This window comes from Monodelphis domestica, chromosome 1 (genome assembly GCF_027887165.1).
Source record: "Monodelphis domestica isolate mMonDom1 chromosome 1, mMonDom1.pri, whole genome shotgun sequence".
In the NCBI taxonomy this organism is placed as follows: Eukaryota; Metazoa; Chordata; class Mammalia; order Didelphimorphia; family Didelphidae; genus Monodelphis; species Monodelphis domestica.
Window position 1 is genome coordinate 513,094,767 of NC_077227.1, and position 17,516 is coordinate 513,112,282.

Sequence of the window (17,516 nt, forward strand, 5' to 3'; positions counted from 1 at the left end):
TTTTTCTAAGGACCAAATGAAACAGTTGAATGCAAATTGCATCATTAAGAGAATTCATAAAATTAAGATATTTTACATTGTTGCATGGAGGCAGCCTGGATTTAAACTTTTAAAAAATCCAAGATATAAACTTACCATATCAGTTGATTCCTCAAAAATCGCAAACTCATACTGACTCCTTTTCTCTCTAATTTCACCCTTTGTACATATAAAATATCCCAGTAAATATTTCAGTGATGGGTTTCCAAAAATATTTCATTAATGGGTTTATGTAGTAAACAAGATGGAAGTTGAAAATTTGTGAAAGAATTAGACAAAGTTCTTTGGGACTGGACTTTGAATATAGAAAATAATCATGTGTCCTCCCTTCAATTCCCCCCCACAGCCTCTATATCTGTGTGTGTGTGTGTGTGTGTGTGTGTGTGTGTGTGTGTGTGTGTGTGTGTGTGTGTGTGAGAAGCACTCATGTTTTTAGAGTATACATTTTAGAGATTCTCAAACCTTTGCTCTATATAAAATACCTAATTGTTGAATGCATAGTTTGATGTATTGAGGGTAAAGCTTGCAAAGTATATCTAAAAATAAAACCAGCTATATCCAGATATGAATATGTACATACATATATAATATATAAATATATATTTCGTGGACACGAAATATGCATATAAAATATATATTTTAAATGTGCATATTATTTTATATACATACATATGTTGTTGAATTGTTTCAGCCACACTTGACTTTTTCATGGCCCTATTTTGGGGTTTTCTTGGCAGAGATAATGAAGTGGTTGCCATTTCCTTCTCTGGATAATTTTACAGATGAGTAAACTGAGTCAAACCATTATATGACTTGCCCAAGATCACACAGCTAGTAAGTGTCTGAGGCCAGATTTTGAATTCGGGAAGATGAGTCTTCCTGATGTCAAGCCTAGCACTCTTTCTACTGCAGCATTTAGATGCCATATTGTATGCTACATACATGTATACATATATGTTTATACATGTGTATCTATCTCTGTCTATGTGTATATTTTTTCCTGTTGATTTTTAGATGTGCTTTTTAAGCCTTTTTTTTCATCATTCATTAAACTAAAAATTGAGCTCTTCTATATTTTATATGGAGTAGAGCTTTGTGAATCCCTTAAGAAATGTAGAACTCTAAAAACATTGGTGCCTCTATCAAGGACAGTATGATACTACTTGAAAAATTAGTCTGCTATTTTTCACCTGACATATACTTATTTGTTCTCTTCAATATTACAGCAAGATTATTGGAACATTCTTTGTTGCCACTGATATATATATATATATATTTATTTACTTACTTACTTACTCATTTATTTATTTATTTATTCATTCATTCATTCATTTATTTATTTATTTATTTATAACCAACAATTTTAAGGCAGAACAATGATGAGAGCTAGGCAATTAGGGTTAAGTGACTTGCCTGGGGACCCAAAGTTAGGAAGTATCAGAAGTCAGATTTGGACCCATGACTTCCCATCTGCAGGCCTGGTTCTCTAGCCACCAAGTCACCTAGCTGCCCTAGCCATTGAATATAGATAACTATAGAAACTTAAGATTGAGTACTACATACATGTATCTAAGTGGTAAGGAATAAATTACTATTTTCTAACCTAGATACTCTACTTAGAATTCCAACTTGGTTGGGAGGGAGGCATTCTTGTTGTCATTTTTATAAACCCCTACTTCCATTTTAGAATCAATTGTATGTATTGATTTTAAGACAGAAGAACAGTAAGGGCTAGGCAGTGGAGGTTAAGTGATTTGCCCAGGGTCACTCAACTAGGAAGAGTCAGGTCAAATTTGAACCCAAGCCCTATCTCTGAGTCTGGCTCTCATTCCACTGGGCCACAAAACTGACCCAGAACTCCCAATTTATTGAACTCCAACATTTTTTAATAGCAATATACTATTTCTATAATTTTTAACAATGAAACTTTATTATCTTAGTATATTTTATGAAGACTTATGCCTTGAAATGCTGAAGAATTGTTTCTAATTTTGCATGTAAATTCCATTAAATTTATTACTTTAATTAAAAATATTAATGGCAAGTGATAGATGTAAAATATGTTTACTTCTCTTTCATGAAATGCTTTCTCTCTCTCTCTCATAGATTTCCAATCATGTTTGATTTGTATTGCACGCCGATTGCCTCGACCTGCAGCTATTACGGGTTCAGAATCTTTTATGACCAAGCAAGATACTACAGGTACAAAGTATGGGGTTCAGAATGTACTAGAAAATTTTACTATTAGAGAATTAAGCCACTTCAGATACTCCCAAAACTAAAACATCTGTTCTTATATGATATGTTATAATCTATTCTATATAACATGGCATAAATGATATGGGAAGATTAGTAGAAGAGTTATGATTTCACTGATGTTGAGGAACTCCAAGATGAAGGAACTCTCTCTAACAGTACAGATTAATACCTTCCTGCAATTTATAGTCTTAAAGAGTTGCCTCGGGGGCAGCTGGGTGGCTCAGTGGATTGAAAGCCAGAGCTAGAGATGGGAGGTCCTAGGTTCAAATTTGACCTGAGCTCTTCTGCCCTTATTGCTCTTCTGCCTTGGAACCAATACATAGTATTGATTCTAAGAAGGAAGATAAGGGTTTAAAAAAAAATTTTTTTTTTTGGCCTAGAGGGCTAACATTCTCTTAATTGCTAAATTAATTAAAATAATTATTAAATTAATTAAGGCTTTTTCTCAAAACTTATCTTTCCTAACATTTTTTTTGCAGCTTTGACACTATTATTATTCTCTTTTCTTTCATATTCTGTTTTCTCTAGGTTTTTGTGAAACTGCCCTCTGAAGTTACCACCATCCTCCCAATCATTGCAGCATCCAATCTGTGTGTCATCTTTGACTCTTCTTTCATCCCCCATATCTAGTCAATGACCTCCTTCTGGTGTATGTCTATTGCCTAGTAGCAGAATTTCTATTTAAGAGAATAGATATTTTAGCCACTTTATTCCTGAAATTCCAAGTTGCTTTCCAGAATGTTTGATAGACTCCCATATATTTTATACATTCTGTAATAATTTTTTTAAAGATTCTTTTTTTTTTTGGTCTTTTCTTGCTTGATTCTGTTAGTAATATAAGGAAAAGACTGATGATTTTTATTTTATCTTACTACTTTTTTTGAAATTGTTGTTTCAGTTACTTTTCTAGGCTTCTCCAATAAACCATCCTATAATCTGGGAAAAAAATCTATTTTTTTTCCTATACTTCTCTCTACTCAGCTGCCAAAGTGATTTTTGAAGAGATCTGTAGAGATCTGACCATTTTCATCTCCTTACTCCATGGTTTCCAATTCATTACATCCTAGGTAATTAGTTACCTCCAGGGTCTTTATAGTGTAGCCCATTTCTCCATTTCTGGTCTTCTTACATTTTATTCTCCTTCCTGATAGCCTACTATCTAGCCATTCTTGCTATTCCTTGTACCCAGTACTCTTATTTCCCATATCTGGCTGGTTCTCATGACTAGAATGTTCTTCCCCTTGTGGCCTAGAATGTTCTGCTCCTTGTGGCCTCCCCTTCTTTCACTTTCTTAAAGAATAGATAATAAAAAATAATATTATTTTATTATATGTTATAATAAATTTTTCATGACCTTCCTAACTGCTACTCCCTTTCTGAATTCCCTTCCATATATTCTTTCTACCTATATGTCCTCATATTCTTTATTTACCTCATTTACATGATCTGTCCATTAAAGAGGGAGCTAATTAAGAGCAGGCATTTGACTTTGCTTTTTTTTTTTTTAAATCCTCAGTGCTTAGCACATTGATTGGCACATAGTAAGCACTTAAATAAATAAATAAATAAATGAATGTTGACTGTCTACTATTGCTGGCATTTCCAGAACTGTATCAAATAATGTTGGGGACATTGAATATACTTGCTATATCCCTGATCTTATTAGAAAGACTTCTAGGGTTTCTCCATTACAAGTAATGATAGTTCCTGGGTTTTTTTTGTTTGTTTTGTTTTGTTTTGTTTTTGAGATACTGTTAACCACACAAAGGTTCATGTGACAAAAGCTTTTTTTTTTTTGCATTACTATTAATATCATATGATTCTTATTGTTTTTGTTATTTATGTTGCCTCAGAATACATCTTAAATACTTTCTCTGGCAAGCATTATCCCTAGTTGCCAGTGCTATACCCCACCTCCATCCTCCCCCAAAGAATTATTTTGAATATATTTTGTATTAATACTATGTATATCTGTTTCTCTCTAATAGATTTTAAGTTTTATGAGGGAAGGGGCTATTTGTTTTGTCTTTCTGTTTTGAAATTTTAGTAGTGCCTGGCACAAAGTATGTGCTTAATAAATGCTTGTTGGATTGAATTCAAATATTTAATACATTTAATTAATTAATTAATACAAATTAAGTGTTAGTAAAATGCCTTCCTAAATTCCAATACTGATTGCTCCAATCATTACCTTACTCCTCCTCTGCTTCTATTTGTATTATATTGATGAGTAATAGAAAAAGTCCCCCAGCTATGCTGATTAGATCCACTACATATTTTCTATCTAATTTCAACTGAGCCCTCACTATAAAAAAGCAGTTCTTTTACTCCTCCCTGCTAATCTTTCACATTCTCAGTAATAAACAGCTTTTCCATGTCTTCCCTTTTTCCTCAAGCATTCCATAACACCTATTATCTTCTCAGCACAAGTAAGACCTAACCTTCCTACTTTGTTGAGAAATTAAAGAAATTAATTGTTAGTTACTTCTTCTACACTTTACAAAATCCCAAAATCTTTTGATATCAATTCGCATTTTCCCTTCCTTTGATGAAGAAGGGCTCCTTTTTCTTTGCAGAGACCAACTTTTTAATTTGTACTTTTGATCTCATTTCCTCTCTCATATGGTCTCTACAATCCTTCACTTTCCCTCTAAATCTTCAAACTTTCCCTGTTTTGTTTTGTTTTGTTTTTTAATTTATTCTGTGCTGCCTTGACTGTAAATATAGTTGTCGTCTATCTTTAGACCATACCATAATCTCAGGGTGTCATTATGTTTTGATAATCAAACTCCTAGAAAAAGCTGTCTTTTCTCATTTTCTCAACTTTCTCTCATTTCTTAATCTATTATCTGACTGTAAAACTTATCATTCAACAAACTACTTCCTTCAAAGTTATCTCTGGCCTCTTAATTGCCCATTCCTAAAGCTTCCCATCCCCTGTCACCAGCTTCCTAATGGGGTCAGGATGTCCTGTAGGCATTTCAAACCTTATGTAAAAAATTAAACTTTTTTTTTTCACCACAGTCCCTACATTTCCTTTTCTAAGGTGCTTTTAGAGATTTACATGCTAGCTCACATTTTAGGGCTTACATTATATATAGACTGAGGACATAACAGTTTACCCAATCATATTAAAGGTAGTCTGAGAGCCATGTTAGCCATGTATTGATTCTTAATTACAATATAACCTGAAGTAGAAGGGAAAAGGTTTTGAGGATACTTTCCCACTGACAAATCAACTATGAAGAAAGATATTTCAAGCCAAAGTTCCTCTCTCACTCACTGCACAACAAAAACCATATTGCAGTTGAAGTAGCCTAATTCAGAATGATATTTTGCATTAGACCCTGTTAAATTTATATGGTTGGACTGAATATTTAATTGGTGTTCACCAGGGATTTAATTTCTAAATCCCACAATGAGTTACTCAAGTAAATAGAATTTAGTTGTAGTTTATTTTACAATAGAGGAAGTTTTTAAGGAAGAGAGAAAAGGGGGGGTGAGAGAGAGAGAGAGAGAGAGCGAGAGAGAGAGAGAGAGAGAGAGAGAGAGAGAGAGAGAGAGAGAGAGAGAGAGAGAGAGAGAGAGAGTGCTTCCTCTGTGCTTTATATGGTACTAGTCAGTCCAGTTTCACAGCCAAGTGTCTTCTCTCCCTGTCTGAGTGTCTTGTCTTCCAATCTCTCCTCAAGCGTCTGTCTTCTCTACAGCTCTAAGTGACTGAATGATGAATCGAATCCCTGTGTGTCTCTGTTTCAACTATTTAAAGACCTTTTTCTCTTGTGTCACCTCCCCTAAATTTTATGTCTACCAATTACAGCAGATGCTCTTCTCCAGGACTGCCCACTCTTTCATATGTAGGTCACAGACCTCCCACTCAGTGTATGAAATGGGTGTTCATACTTTTTGTGATTAGTTCATACCTTTTTGTGGTTAAAATGGGTAGATCTACTTTAAGAACTGTGCTTACACTTTAGGGATTAGAATCTAAAAATAGACAGGGGGTTATAATTTAATCTTCACAATAAAGGAAGAGCTAAGTACCTTCATTGTTACAATCAGGGGAGAGCTAAATACAATCTTCAGAATCCAGAGATAATGGTAATAAGTGCTATTTATACTTTATAAGATCTCTTGCTTTCTAACTCTTATTTATTCATCCATTCATTCATTTATTTGTTTGTTTGTTTATTTATTTATTTATTTATTTATTTATTTATTTATTTATTTATTTATTTATTTTGCCTCACACTTTCTGTCCTAGGAAGTGATTGAACTCAGAATCTCCTGTTTCTAGGTCTGGCTCTCTATCCAGTGAACTACCTAGCTTGCTCTTCTTCTCTACTCCTAAAACACATAGTAAGGTACCTTAGTTTTCATCCTCATCAGCCTTCTTATAGACTATTATAATAACCTCCTATTAGATCTCCCTATCTTGTTTTTCCTATTCCAATCTAGTCTGCCTCTAAAGTGATTGTCCTTGATAAACATCAGCAATTGTGAACACATGCAAAGAAGAGAAAATTACATGTTAAATTACAAATCTTTGTTCTGTCAGTTTCTTTTTTTAAAAGAATAAATTAAAGTTATTTATAGATTTTTTTCATGGTAATACCAATCTGCCCTCCTTAATTTGTGTCCCTCACATTTTCTTTTGCTCTCCTCTGACCATCTGATCTTTTAAGACTTATTTATACATGAATCTACTTCCTATATGTTGGACTCCAGCCAATCTCACCTGCTTTTTGTTTGCCCCAAAGGACCCATCATCTCCAGGCTCTGTGACTGCTCAGGCTATCTGATATAGCTGCATTATGCTTTTTTTTTCTTTTCCCATCTCTGCCTCAGACTTCCCTCATTCTAGATGATGCCTCTTCTGTTGCACCAAACTACCTTTGCCCTACCTCTTTTACTTTCTTTTACTTAACAGCTTTATGCTTATTTTATGTTTTTTCTGTATCTCCTAAAGCGTGACATTGTCTTCCCTGATAACATTTAAGTCTTTTGGGTTGTTTTTCTTTCTATCCGTAGTACTCAGAACTATGCCTGGTACATCGCGGGCCATATTATTGGAGATTGATTCAGTGGCCATTATTCATTACTGACTCTGAATTAGGCATGGTAATAGGGGCTAGGATCCCAAGTAGAAAAATAGAATTCCTGTCTTCTAAGAGTTCACATTCTATAGTTAATTAATCAGGAAACAAGATCCTAAATACAGAATTTATAGATCTGAATTTTAAATTCTTTCTCTACCATTTACTGCTCTTGGGTCCTTGAGTAAGGAACTTTGCTTCTCTGGGTTTCAGCTTCCTCTTATAAAGCAAAGTGTTTGCCCTAGATCATCTCTTAATTCTTTGCAACTATAGATTCTTTGACCATGAATTATGATTTCCATCTCTTCCCATCTCATTTCTTTTTATTATAGCCACATCATTTTTTTAATGTCAATTTCCAGAGCACTCAGACTTCCCCTATAGTATATTCATGAGTTGAAAGGACATTCTGAATTCAAATACAAATTATTTCTGGATTATCTCCCTTCCATTGGCACAAATAATCAATTTGTTTATCCATTTAAGCCCCATTTTATTAAATGTTTTTGAGATATAGCTGTTAGTTTGGGAATATGGAAAATTTCTTAGTATTGTATATTTTTTAATTTATAGTCTACATGTGAATATAAAATATCAAGAGACTACTGTAAAACATGAATTTTTCTTCTTTGCATAGGTAAAATCATCTCTATTGACACCAGTTCCTTGAGAGCTGCTGGTAGAACCGGCTGGGAAGATTTAGTAAGGAAGTGCATTTATGCCTTTTTCCAGCCTCAAGGCAGAGAGCCATCTTATGCCAGACAGCTGTTTCAAGAAGGTAAACTTCTCCTTCCTTCTTTGTTTAGACTAATAAGTAGATTTTTGTAAATTTTATGGCTTAATAGATAATTCTGCCAAAATATAGTCTTGTGGTAATAAATTAACAAAAGAAAACTGTGGAAAGCCAGCAGTTCTTAATGAATAAAGAACTTTCTTTAGACTGATGAAGGCTGGGTCTAAGGGCATAAGCCACCTCTGACACATAATGACTATGTGATCCTGAGCAACTGATTTAATCATTTTGTGCCTTCATTTAAGCCTTTCATACTCCAAGTTACAAAGCACTTTCTGACCTGCATTGGTAAGAGGGAGCTTTTTGCCAGAAGCCCCAGATGCCAATGAAAACACAAGTAACAAGAGGAAAAAACAGTAGACACAACAAAATGATATATGAGTGGCCTTTTGAGTGTCACATGATTATTCCACAAAAGAATTATTCCACAAAAAAATAATTTGTTCTTTGTAACTATAGGATTTCATAAAGTCAGATGTTTCTTGAAACAAAATGTGATTGGTTTAGGTTAAATGCTTACTAATGACATTTGTAGAGGTGGTACTTAATGTCATGAAGAAGTTATTTCTAAATCACATAGAGAGAATGGGTTACTTCTGAGAAAGATTTCTATGAACAATCTGTCTATTCTGAGGGGATAGCTTTTTGTTAGCTTTAGTTACAAAATGGTATTTGATCTCCATCAATTTTGGCATGCCTTTCTTGGTACTATATCCACTGACTCCTTGTATGAGAAAACATTAAAATATTTGACACTGTTATGTTTTGTTTTTTCAAGATTACCATGTAAAGATTTTTTTATTTTAATATATACTATCTGAAATTTAATAGTAAAATTAGGTCAGCCTTTCCAGAATCAGTTATCTCAGATTCAGATTATAAAATTCACATCTTTACATTCGGCCCTTTAAAAGAAAACAACAATTACTTGAGATGAGGAAGTAGAGCTGTTGATTTCTACTATGTTTCATGTAATTCATGATTTTGGATAAGATTTTTGGGGGGGCCATTCTTTAATTTTTTATTTTTGAAAATTTTATGTAATCAGTCAATTTAGAACTTTATTCCTTGGTTACAAGAATCATATTCTTCCCCTCCCCTCCACTCCCCCCACCCCTTCCCATAGCCGATGCACAATTCCACTGGGTTTTACATATGTCCTTGATCAAAACCTATTTTCATGTTGTTGATGTTTGCACTAGGATGATCATTTAGTGTCTACATCCCCAATCATATCCCCATTGACCCATGTAATCAAGCAGTTGTTTTTCTTCTGTGTTTCTGCTCCCACATTTTTTCCTCTAAATGTGGAGTGTTCTTTCTCATAAATCCTTCAGAATTATTCAGGATCACAGCATTGCCACTAATGGAGAAGTCCATTGCATTCGATTATACCATAGGGTATCAGTCTCTGTGTATACTATTCTCTTGCTCTGTGTATAAAGTTCTCCTAGTTCTACTCCTCTCACTCTGCATCAATTCCTGGAGGTTGTTCCAGTTCACATGGAATTCCTCCAGTTCATTATTCCTTTGAGCACAATAGTATTCCATCACCAGCATATTTGTTCAGCCATTCCCCAACTGAAGGGCATCCCCTCGTTTTCTAATTTTTGAACACAGCTATAAATATTTTTGTACAAGTCCTTTTCCTTATCTCTTGTAGAAACCCAGCAGTGCTATGGCTGGATCAAAGGGCATACAGTCTTTTATCGCCCTTTGGGCATAGTTCCAAATTGCCCTCCAGAATGGTTGGATCAATTCACAACTCCACCAGCAATGAATTAATGTCCGGACTTTGCCATATCCCCTCCAACATTCATTACTTTCCTTTGCTGTCATGTGAGCCAATCTGCTAGGTGTGAGGTGATACCTCAAAGTTGTTTTGATTTGCATCTCTCTGATTATAAGAGATTTAGAACATTTTTTCATGTGCTTATTGATAGTTTTGATTTCTTTATCTGAAAATTGCCTATTCATGTCCCTTGCCCATTTATCAATTGGTGAATGGCTTGATTTTTTTTGTAAAATTGATTTAGCTCTTTATAAATCTGAGTAATTAGACCTTTGTCAGAGGTTTTTGTTATTAAGATTTTTTCCCAATTTGTTGCTTCCTATCTAATTTTGGTTGCATTGGTTTTGTTTGTACAAAACTTTTTAATTTAATGTAATCAAAATCATTTATTTTACATTTTGTGATTTTTTTTCCTAAATCTTGCTTATTCTTAAAATCTTTCCTTTCCCAAAGATCTGACATGTATACTATTCTGCGTTCACCTAATTTACTTAGTTTCCTTCTTTATATTCATTGGGTAAGATTTTAATGCTGTATGGTACTAGTTGAAAAATTACAAAATTTGGAATCAAAAGACAGTAATCAAATCTAAGCTCTACTACTATCTGATCCAGTTTCCTTATGAATAGATTGGATGTTGTACTAAATTATTTTTAAGGTCTCTCCTCTGGCCTGTAATTTCCTAGGTGTGGTCCTTTCTAATCAACTTTTAACTTAAAAAAAAAAAAGATCACTCTGGTGGCCTAAAAATAGGTAACACTAACTCTAGGTAGATCTTTTTAAAAAATAAAACTTTTCAAAGCTTGCAGTGCTTTCTTTTCATCACTTTGGAGATTCTCATAAGTCTTTATATGTAGTTTTCATACATTTTTTGTTTTGCTTCTCTACACATTATCTAACTTCTGAAAGAAAAAGTTTTGTCTAACAAATTTCTTCAATTCTTTTTTCATAATGGCAAAATATAGAAAGAAAAACTACCATACCTTGATTCTTCAGGTTAAGATAAAACTTACAAATCAGAAAACTTTGTTTCTTTCCACTTCTGCCCATCTCCATGGCCCCTGAAGCCAGTAGCTATTACAATAAACTTATAAACCACATTCTTAAACTGTAGTGTTGAGTGTTTTAGCTATTTTTAGTATGAGAACTATCTCTTTATCTTAGAGTAAGTTTAGTAGTTTAGTAGTTTAGTAGAGTAAGTTAAAGTAGTTTACTTTCTGTTTATTGTTTTGGTTTGATGCCAAAAGGTTCCTTCTATCTCTGTTACTTTCTTGGTGACCTCTGCTGATTTCCAGACTATCAGAAAAGCATGAAATATTAGGGAGCTTCAACCTTTTCTCCCCCTCTTTCCTTTCAGGAGTCTTTAGTCATCCATTAATGCATTCCATTATTATTGCAACTGAACACTACATGTTAATTTAGCTTCTTCTGCCTTTCAGCTTGGCATCTTTAAATGTGTCATCATATTATTTTCTTAAGATATTCAGAATTCCCTGGCTCCTAGTTAATGGCTCATTTTTTTTAATAACAATATAGATAATCTCCAAAGTCTCTTCCAGCTTCAAAATTACATTTCACCCAGTAATATCTATTAAGACAACAACTAGAATATATGTGTGCTGGTGGACGCCTAATTTAGAGTGGAGTTTAATAACAACTGATGAAGCTGAGAATAGTGATCAGATCAACTATGATACCGAGGTGTGTTATACGGAAATGAGCAAATGGGTTTGGAGATAAAAACACTGAATCAGGTGCCAATATCAACTAAGGCAGAAGTAGATCTAGAATACTGTATAGAGAAAGGATAGTGTAGGAGAGGCATTTCCAATGTTATATATTTCCTTTTAGAATTAAGGTGTTGGGGTTTTTTTTTCCAATTATCAAGCATATTTTCTCACCATCTCCCATTCTAGGAAAAAGGGGGTGGGAATCATTGTTAACAATAAACATAATTAAGCAAAACAAATATCTGTATTAGCCATATCCAAAAATATGTCTCATTCTATATGGTAGTCCATCTCTTCTCTGTTAGGAGTTTGGTAGAATAGACATCATCAGTGCTTCAGTCATGATTGATCATCATTTAATATTTCTTTTAATGCCTCTAGATTTTTTGTTGATCAGATTGTTAGATTTTTGTTTACCTTGTTTGATATCCTTTGTCAGACCTTTATTGCAGGCACCTAGTTATGGCTTCCATTTATATTTTCTAATTGCACTAAAAAGACAGATCTTTATAATTTATTACTCATGAAGTCCTGATTTACATAAGATATTCCCTTTCAGAAGTATATACTTTTCACAAATTCAACTTCAGTGATTTTAGTGTGTTCACAATAAACCTAGAGATCTATATTAGAAAGGGTTTAGTTATCCTATTTATGGGTCTTGTTTTCTTAAGCACAGTGTGAATTATCCTGATTTTTGTACTCTTTCATGAGATTGTGTCATGTGTGTATTATAGATCTAAAGCAGGAAATATGTTTTTTCTTTAGCTATATGAAATATATCCAAATCAATTCCTAAATAATTGTAAGACTGAAAAAATATACCTTCTTACCCCAAATTATGCATGGCTTCAAAAGGTCTTTAGTAGCATTCCTTTTTATATGTCTTTAAGCTTTTTAAAAATAGGATGCAACTACTTCATGACAATAGGGTAAAAGGATAGAACTGTCACTCATGTTAAAGGCTATCCATTATTTATATATAGTATACATATCTAATGATAGTGCAGGTTACATACATTAACTTATGGTTTCTGTTAATCACCCCTACCATTAATCTGGTAGCTTTATATGCTTCATGACATAATAATGACCTTCAGTTTTCAGAGGTTAGAGTGATTGTCCTTGACTGGTTTTACCAAGTTGAGGTCTCTGATTCATGGTAACTTTTGTTTTATGTCTAATTACCAACATAGTGCATAGAGGCTTATCACCAAAAGGTTAGTTATTAATCTGAGGGACCATAAAACAGAAAAGTATAAAATGGTTCTTAGTCTTTTCTGCTATTTATGGTAATATCAAAAGAGGGTGATGTAAAGGTTAAAATTAAGGGTTTGACTAAAATATATGATTCAAAGTATTATTTCTCAAAGTTAAAGTGACTTTTAATAGCTTTTATTTACCAAAGAGGTAGAAATAGTGAAAGTAGAGAAATACAAATGGGTAGAGCAGACATTAACCTGCTCAGCCAGGACTTATTGACCTTCAACTGGAATTAAACTCTCTCCAGAAGACAGGAAGGGAAAGCCAGCTATCCACTCACCCAAGTTCCCTCCAAGAGGCAGGTCAAGACAATGACTGGATCTGAAGGTGATTCCTGAGGCTGATTTTCTTCCTTGAGCAGACCTTCTTGAAGCCAACTTCCTTCTTCTAGTGGACTTCCTCCTTTAGCCTCAGAAATTCAGGGTCTTTTATGGTGGCTTCTTGTCTCCTCCCCTCTTCACAGGGACCAATCACAGCTTCCAAATTGTCTAGCATTGCCCAGGGGGCAGTGTTTGTGGGAACCAGTTTTCACCTTCTGAAGGTCAGTTTCACATCAAAAAGGTTCAGTTTCCTGATTGAAGTGTCTCTGGGTGTGTACTCTTAAAAGAATTTAAAAGTTTCTGACTGATTGAGTTATCACCTTGAGTAAGTGCCTTACAAACTCCCTTACTTAGTGTTCACACTCCACAGTGGGAAGTGCCAAACATTACATAGTTTCATCTATAAGTATTGATCTAACTATTGGTGTTCTTAATATGCAATATTTGGTCAGTGGCTTAACACATTGGTTGGATCTTGTAAGGACAATTTCTTGAAGGCCATGAATGAAAGTTCTGTAGGGAAGAAAGCTATGGAGGGTCATGATCTTCATTATAAGTGGTAGCCACACTGAAAAGATTTTTAATAATCCATGTAAATATTTCTAAATCTAGGTAATAAGTCTCGTTATAAGATGGCATTAATATTATAACAACATAAGTACCATTTTAACTGGGTATAAACCTATAAGCAATCAATAAACTAACTCACTTTTTATACTCTACTGTCAAGTTAATAAAGATTTAAGGTAGAATTGCAACATGTAATAGATATAATGTATAGATTTCAGAAATCTATTTGGGTTTTTTGTGACAATTTACATTTGATTTTGTTTTTATGCATATGAATCTTTAACGATATCTTTCAGAGATTAAATATATGTAATATAATGAGCTTATTAAGATTATGTTTATCTGAGTAAACTTTATGTGGTTTGAAGTCCTAGAAAAAAAAAAAATCCAAGCTTGAATTTTAGCCAAGAAATTTAAAAATGAGATAAAACATCCTATAGGGAATACTGAGGGTACGTGTAGAACAAAGTGCTTAAAATATTGATTTTCCAGTTTGGGGAGATTTGATGCCCATTCCCCTTATGAAAAAAATCTTCATCTAATTGCAAATTAAATGATACTTGACATCAGCTAGTGTCTAATGTATTTTATCCACAATGACTTTCTGTCTTTCACCTGTCTGCATTGTCTGAGCAAACTGCAGGAACAGGTACAATATGTGAGAGCACTTAAGAAGATGTAGGTACATATAAGATTTGGTAATAGTCCTTTGCCCTAGAATTAAGTGTCAAAATTTTAACTAGGTTTCTCTTTTGTTTGAAACAGTGATGACTCGTGGCACTGCCTTCAGCCCATCCTATAGGTTCATATTGAATGATGGGACAATGCTTAGCGCCCACACCAAGTGCAAACTTTGCTACCCTCAAAGTCCAGACATGCAGCCTTTCATCATGGGAATTCATATCATCGACAGGTACTACTTATTTGGATAGCTTCATATGAAATCAATCAGTACATCATTATTTTTATTCTCTTTATGATTAGAAATACAAATTCTGAATTGGCATGAAATAGTATTTCATGAGAGTATGATCCATAACCATAGTGTTTTCTGTAGTTTTTTCACCTCACAATTACTTTCTAGCTTAAAAAGAGGAGAAAAGGAAAAAAGTGAGAATACATACTTTATATTTTAAAAAATGTTTTAAAACAATTAACTTTACCTATGAAGAACTGAGGGTTTATATATGAATACAAAAGAAAGTTGGAGTTTTCAAAAATTAATTTCATTGGAATGAGCTAACTGTTATAACAATATATTTTGCTTTCTTTAAGGCAAACTGGATATTTTTCATCTTAAACTTATTGGAATAGTTTCTCTGTGTGCTTTCAGTTTGCTTCTTAAAAATAGAATAATTCTTGGTGTTACTACTTGATGTTTTGCTCCCTTCTCTGCCTGAATCTATGGTATCAAACTGAAGTAGAAATGAATCCCTGAAGCTGCATATTGTTTTAGAAGAAACACAAAATAATGTTATATTGTATTGTCCTTTAATGTATTTTGTTAAATAATTCCCAGTTACAATATAATCTTTTTGAAGTGCATGGGGGCCAAGAGTTTAACACTTCTGGCACACATGCACATACACACATACAAAATAATTATATTAGACATTTTTTTCCTATGAAAAATTCAAATACCCCTGTCAAAATTATTTTACTTTACCTCAGCAAAACAAGCAATTTTTCACTTTATCTTTCCTGTATCATAGTTATTTGCTAGTTGGATATGCTAACACTAGTGAACAATCTGTTAATCAGAATGATGATGTGGTTAGATTTGAACAGTAATCTTTTTCACTATCTGGAAGCTTTCCCCCTTTAATAACAAATATCCCAATCTTAGCTTTTATGATATTTTTACTTTTAATTGGTCTTAGAATTTTTTTAAAACAAAATAAGAGTTCTTTTCCAGATAACTGGAAATGTCAGTAAACTTTAAACTGTTATGCTTTAGAACATATCACAGATAATTGTTACTCATTGATAATAGTTATGCTGTAATTGCCCTCTAATTCTTGGCAGTTTTTATGTTTGTAAGGCTAACAATGTCATTTTTCATTTGGAGCATTCAAAAAATCAAAGGGAAACTGAAGAGAGATGTTTAAATTACAGTTTTTTTCTCCCTTTTTCTAGGGAACACAATGTTCTTTCTCCTCAAGACAACACTAATTCTGGAATGTCACTTCCTCGAATAAACCCTTCAGTAAATCCTAGTGTCTCTCCTGCCCAGAGTTTGGCCCGATCATCTACTCTTCCACCATCTAGCAACAATATGGTGACCCCTAGAGTAAACCATCAACAAAGTCCTGACCTTCATAGCAACAGCAGTAATACTAATTCCAACAACAGCCAAGGGAGCTTTGGATGTTCAGCTGGAAATCAAGTGGTAGCCAGTATTGCCTTAAACCAGGGACAGGCTGGTTCCCAGGGCAGTAATCACTCTTTAAGCCTCAACAATTCTCCAATGGATAGTACAGGAATTACCTTAGCACAGTTCATGTCTCCAAGAAGACAAGTTAACTCTGGATTGGTAACAAGACCAAGAATGCCTAACAATTCTTTTTCTCCCAATATTTCTTCACTCAGTAATCCTATTGGCATGGTAGGCAGTGCCTGTGGTAATCCTAATAGGACTTATTCAAACATCTCAGCAGCTTCTTTACAGGGTATTAATGAAGGACCCAGTAACTCCATTGGCTTTTCTGCTACATCGCCTGTTCTCAGACAGCTGAGCTCACAAAATTCTCCTAGTAGAATGAATATGCTGCCAACAAAAGCAGAATCCAAAGAAAGCAAAGAAATCACATCCATTTTGAATGAAATGGTTCAATCTGACAATAGTTCAAATGATGTTAAACCATTGGATTCAGGCCTCTTGCATAGTACTGACAAACTCTCAGAGGGAGATAATAAATACTCTCAAACCAGTCATAAACTAGTACAGCTTTTGGCAACAACTGCTGAACAGCAGTTACGGCATACAGATGCTGATACAAGTGGCAAAGATTCTTTATCTTGCTCAGGCACCTCAACTGCAACATCTATTAACTCTTCATCTTCAGGCAACACTTGCCCCTCCTCTCATAGTTCATTGACTGAGAGACACAAAATTCTACACAGGCTTTTGCAAGAAGGTAGTCCCTCGGATATAACTACTCTATCAGTGGAACATGAGAAAAAGGATAATGGATCTGGTTCTGTGAATAATCAAGTGCCAGGAAACGCCAACATAAAATTAGAACTGGAGGCTTCAAAGAAAAAGGAATCAAAGGACCATCAATTATTGCGGTACCTTTTAGATAAAGATGAGAAAGACTTAAGAGCGGCTCCAACCTTGAGTCTGGATGATGTGAAAGTGAAAGTTGAAAAGAAAGAGCAAATGGATCCTTGTAATACAACTCCAACAACGCTGACTAAACCTACTCCAGAGGAAATCAAATTAGAGACCCAGAATCAGGTTGGTAATATATATTTTTCCAATTGAACAGATTTTCTAAGTTATTTGCTGATTCATGTGTCTTTGTGTGTGTGTGTGATAGAGAGAGAGATTTGGTTAGATAACTGTTAAATTTAGCTCTGTTAAAAGTCCATTTGGCAACTAGTAAGAAGATTACTTCTATATGAAAATTTATTATTTGTACAAATTTTTGTCTC

The 17,516-nt window shown here is 34.0% G+C and overlaps 1 protein-coding gene across 26 annotated transcripts in view; it reads left to right on the plus strand.

Moving 5' to 3' along the window:
- Positions 1-17,516, plus strand: part of NCOA1 (nuclear receptor coactivator 1) — a 250,903-nt gene that overhangs the window by 159,760 nt on the left and 73,627 nt on the right. For all 26 annotated transcript variants that reach the window (XM_056813110.1, XM_056813109.1, XM_056813105.1 and 23 more), the window contains 4 exons: positions 2,146-2,241; positions 8,029-8,169; positions 14,625-14,772; positions 15,996-17,319. In XM_056813110.1, the coding sequence (XP_056669088.1) occupies positions 2,146-2,241; positions 8,029-8,169; positions 14,625-14,772; positions 15,996-17,319 (1,709 nt within the window). The remainder of the gene's footprint in view (positions 1-2,145; positions 2,242-8,028; positions 8,170-14,624; positions 14,773-15,995; positions 17,320-17,516) is intronic.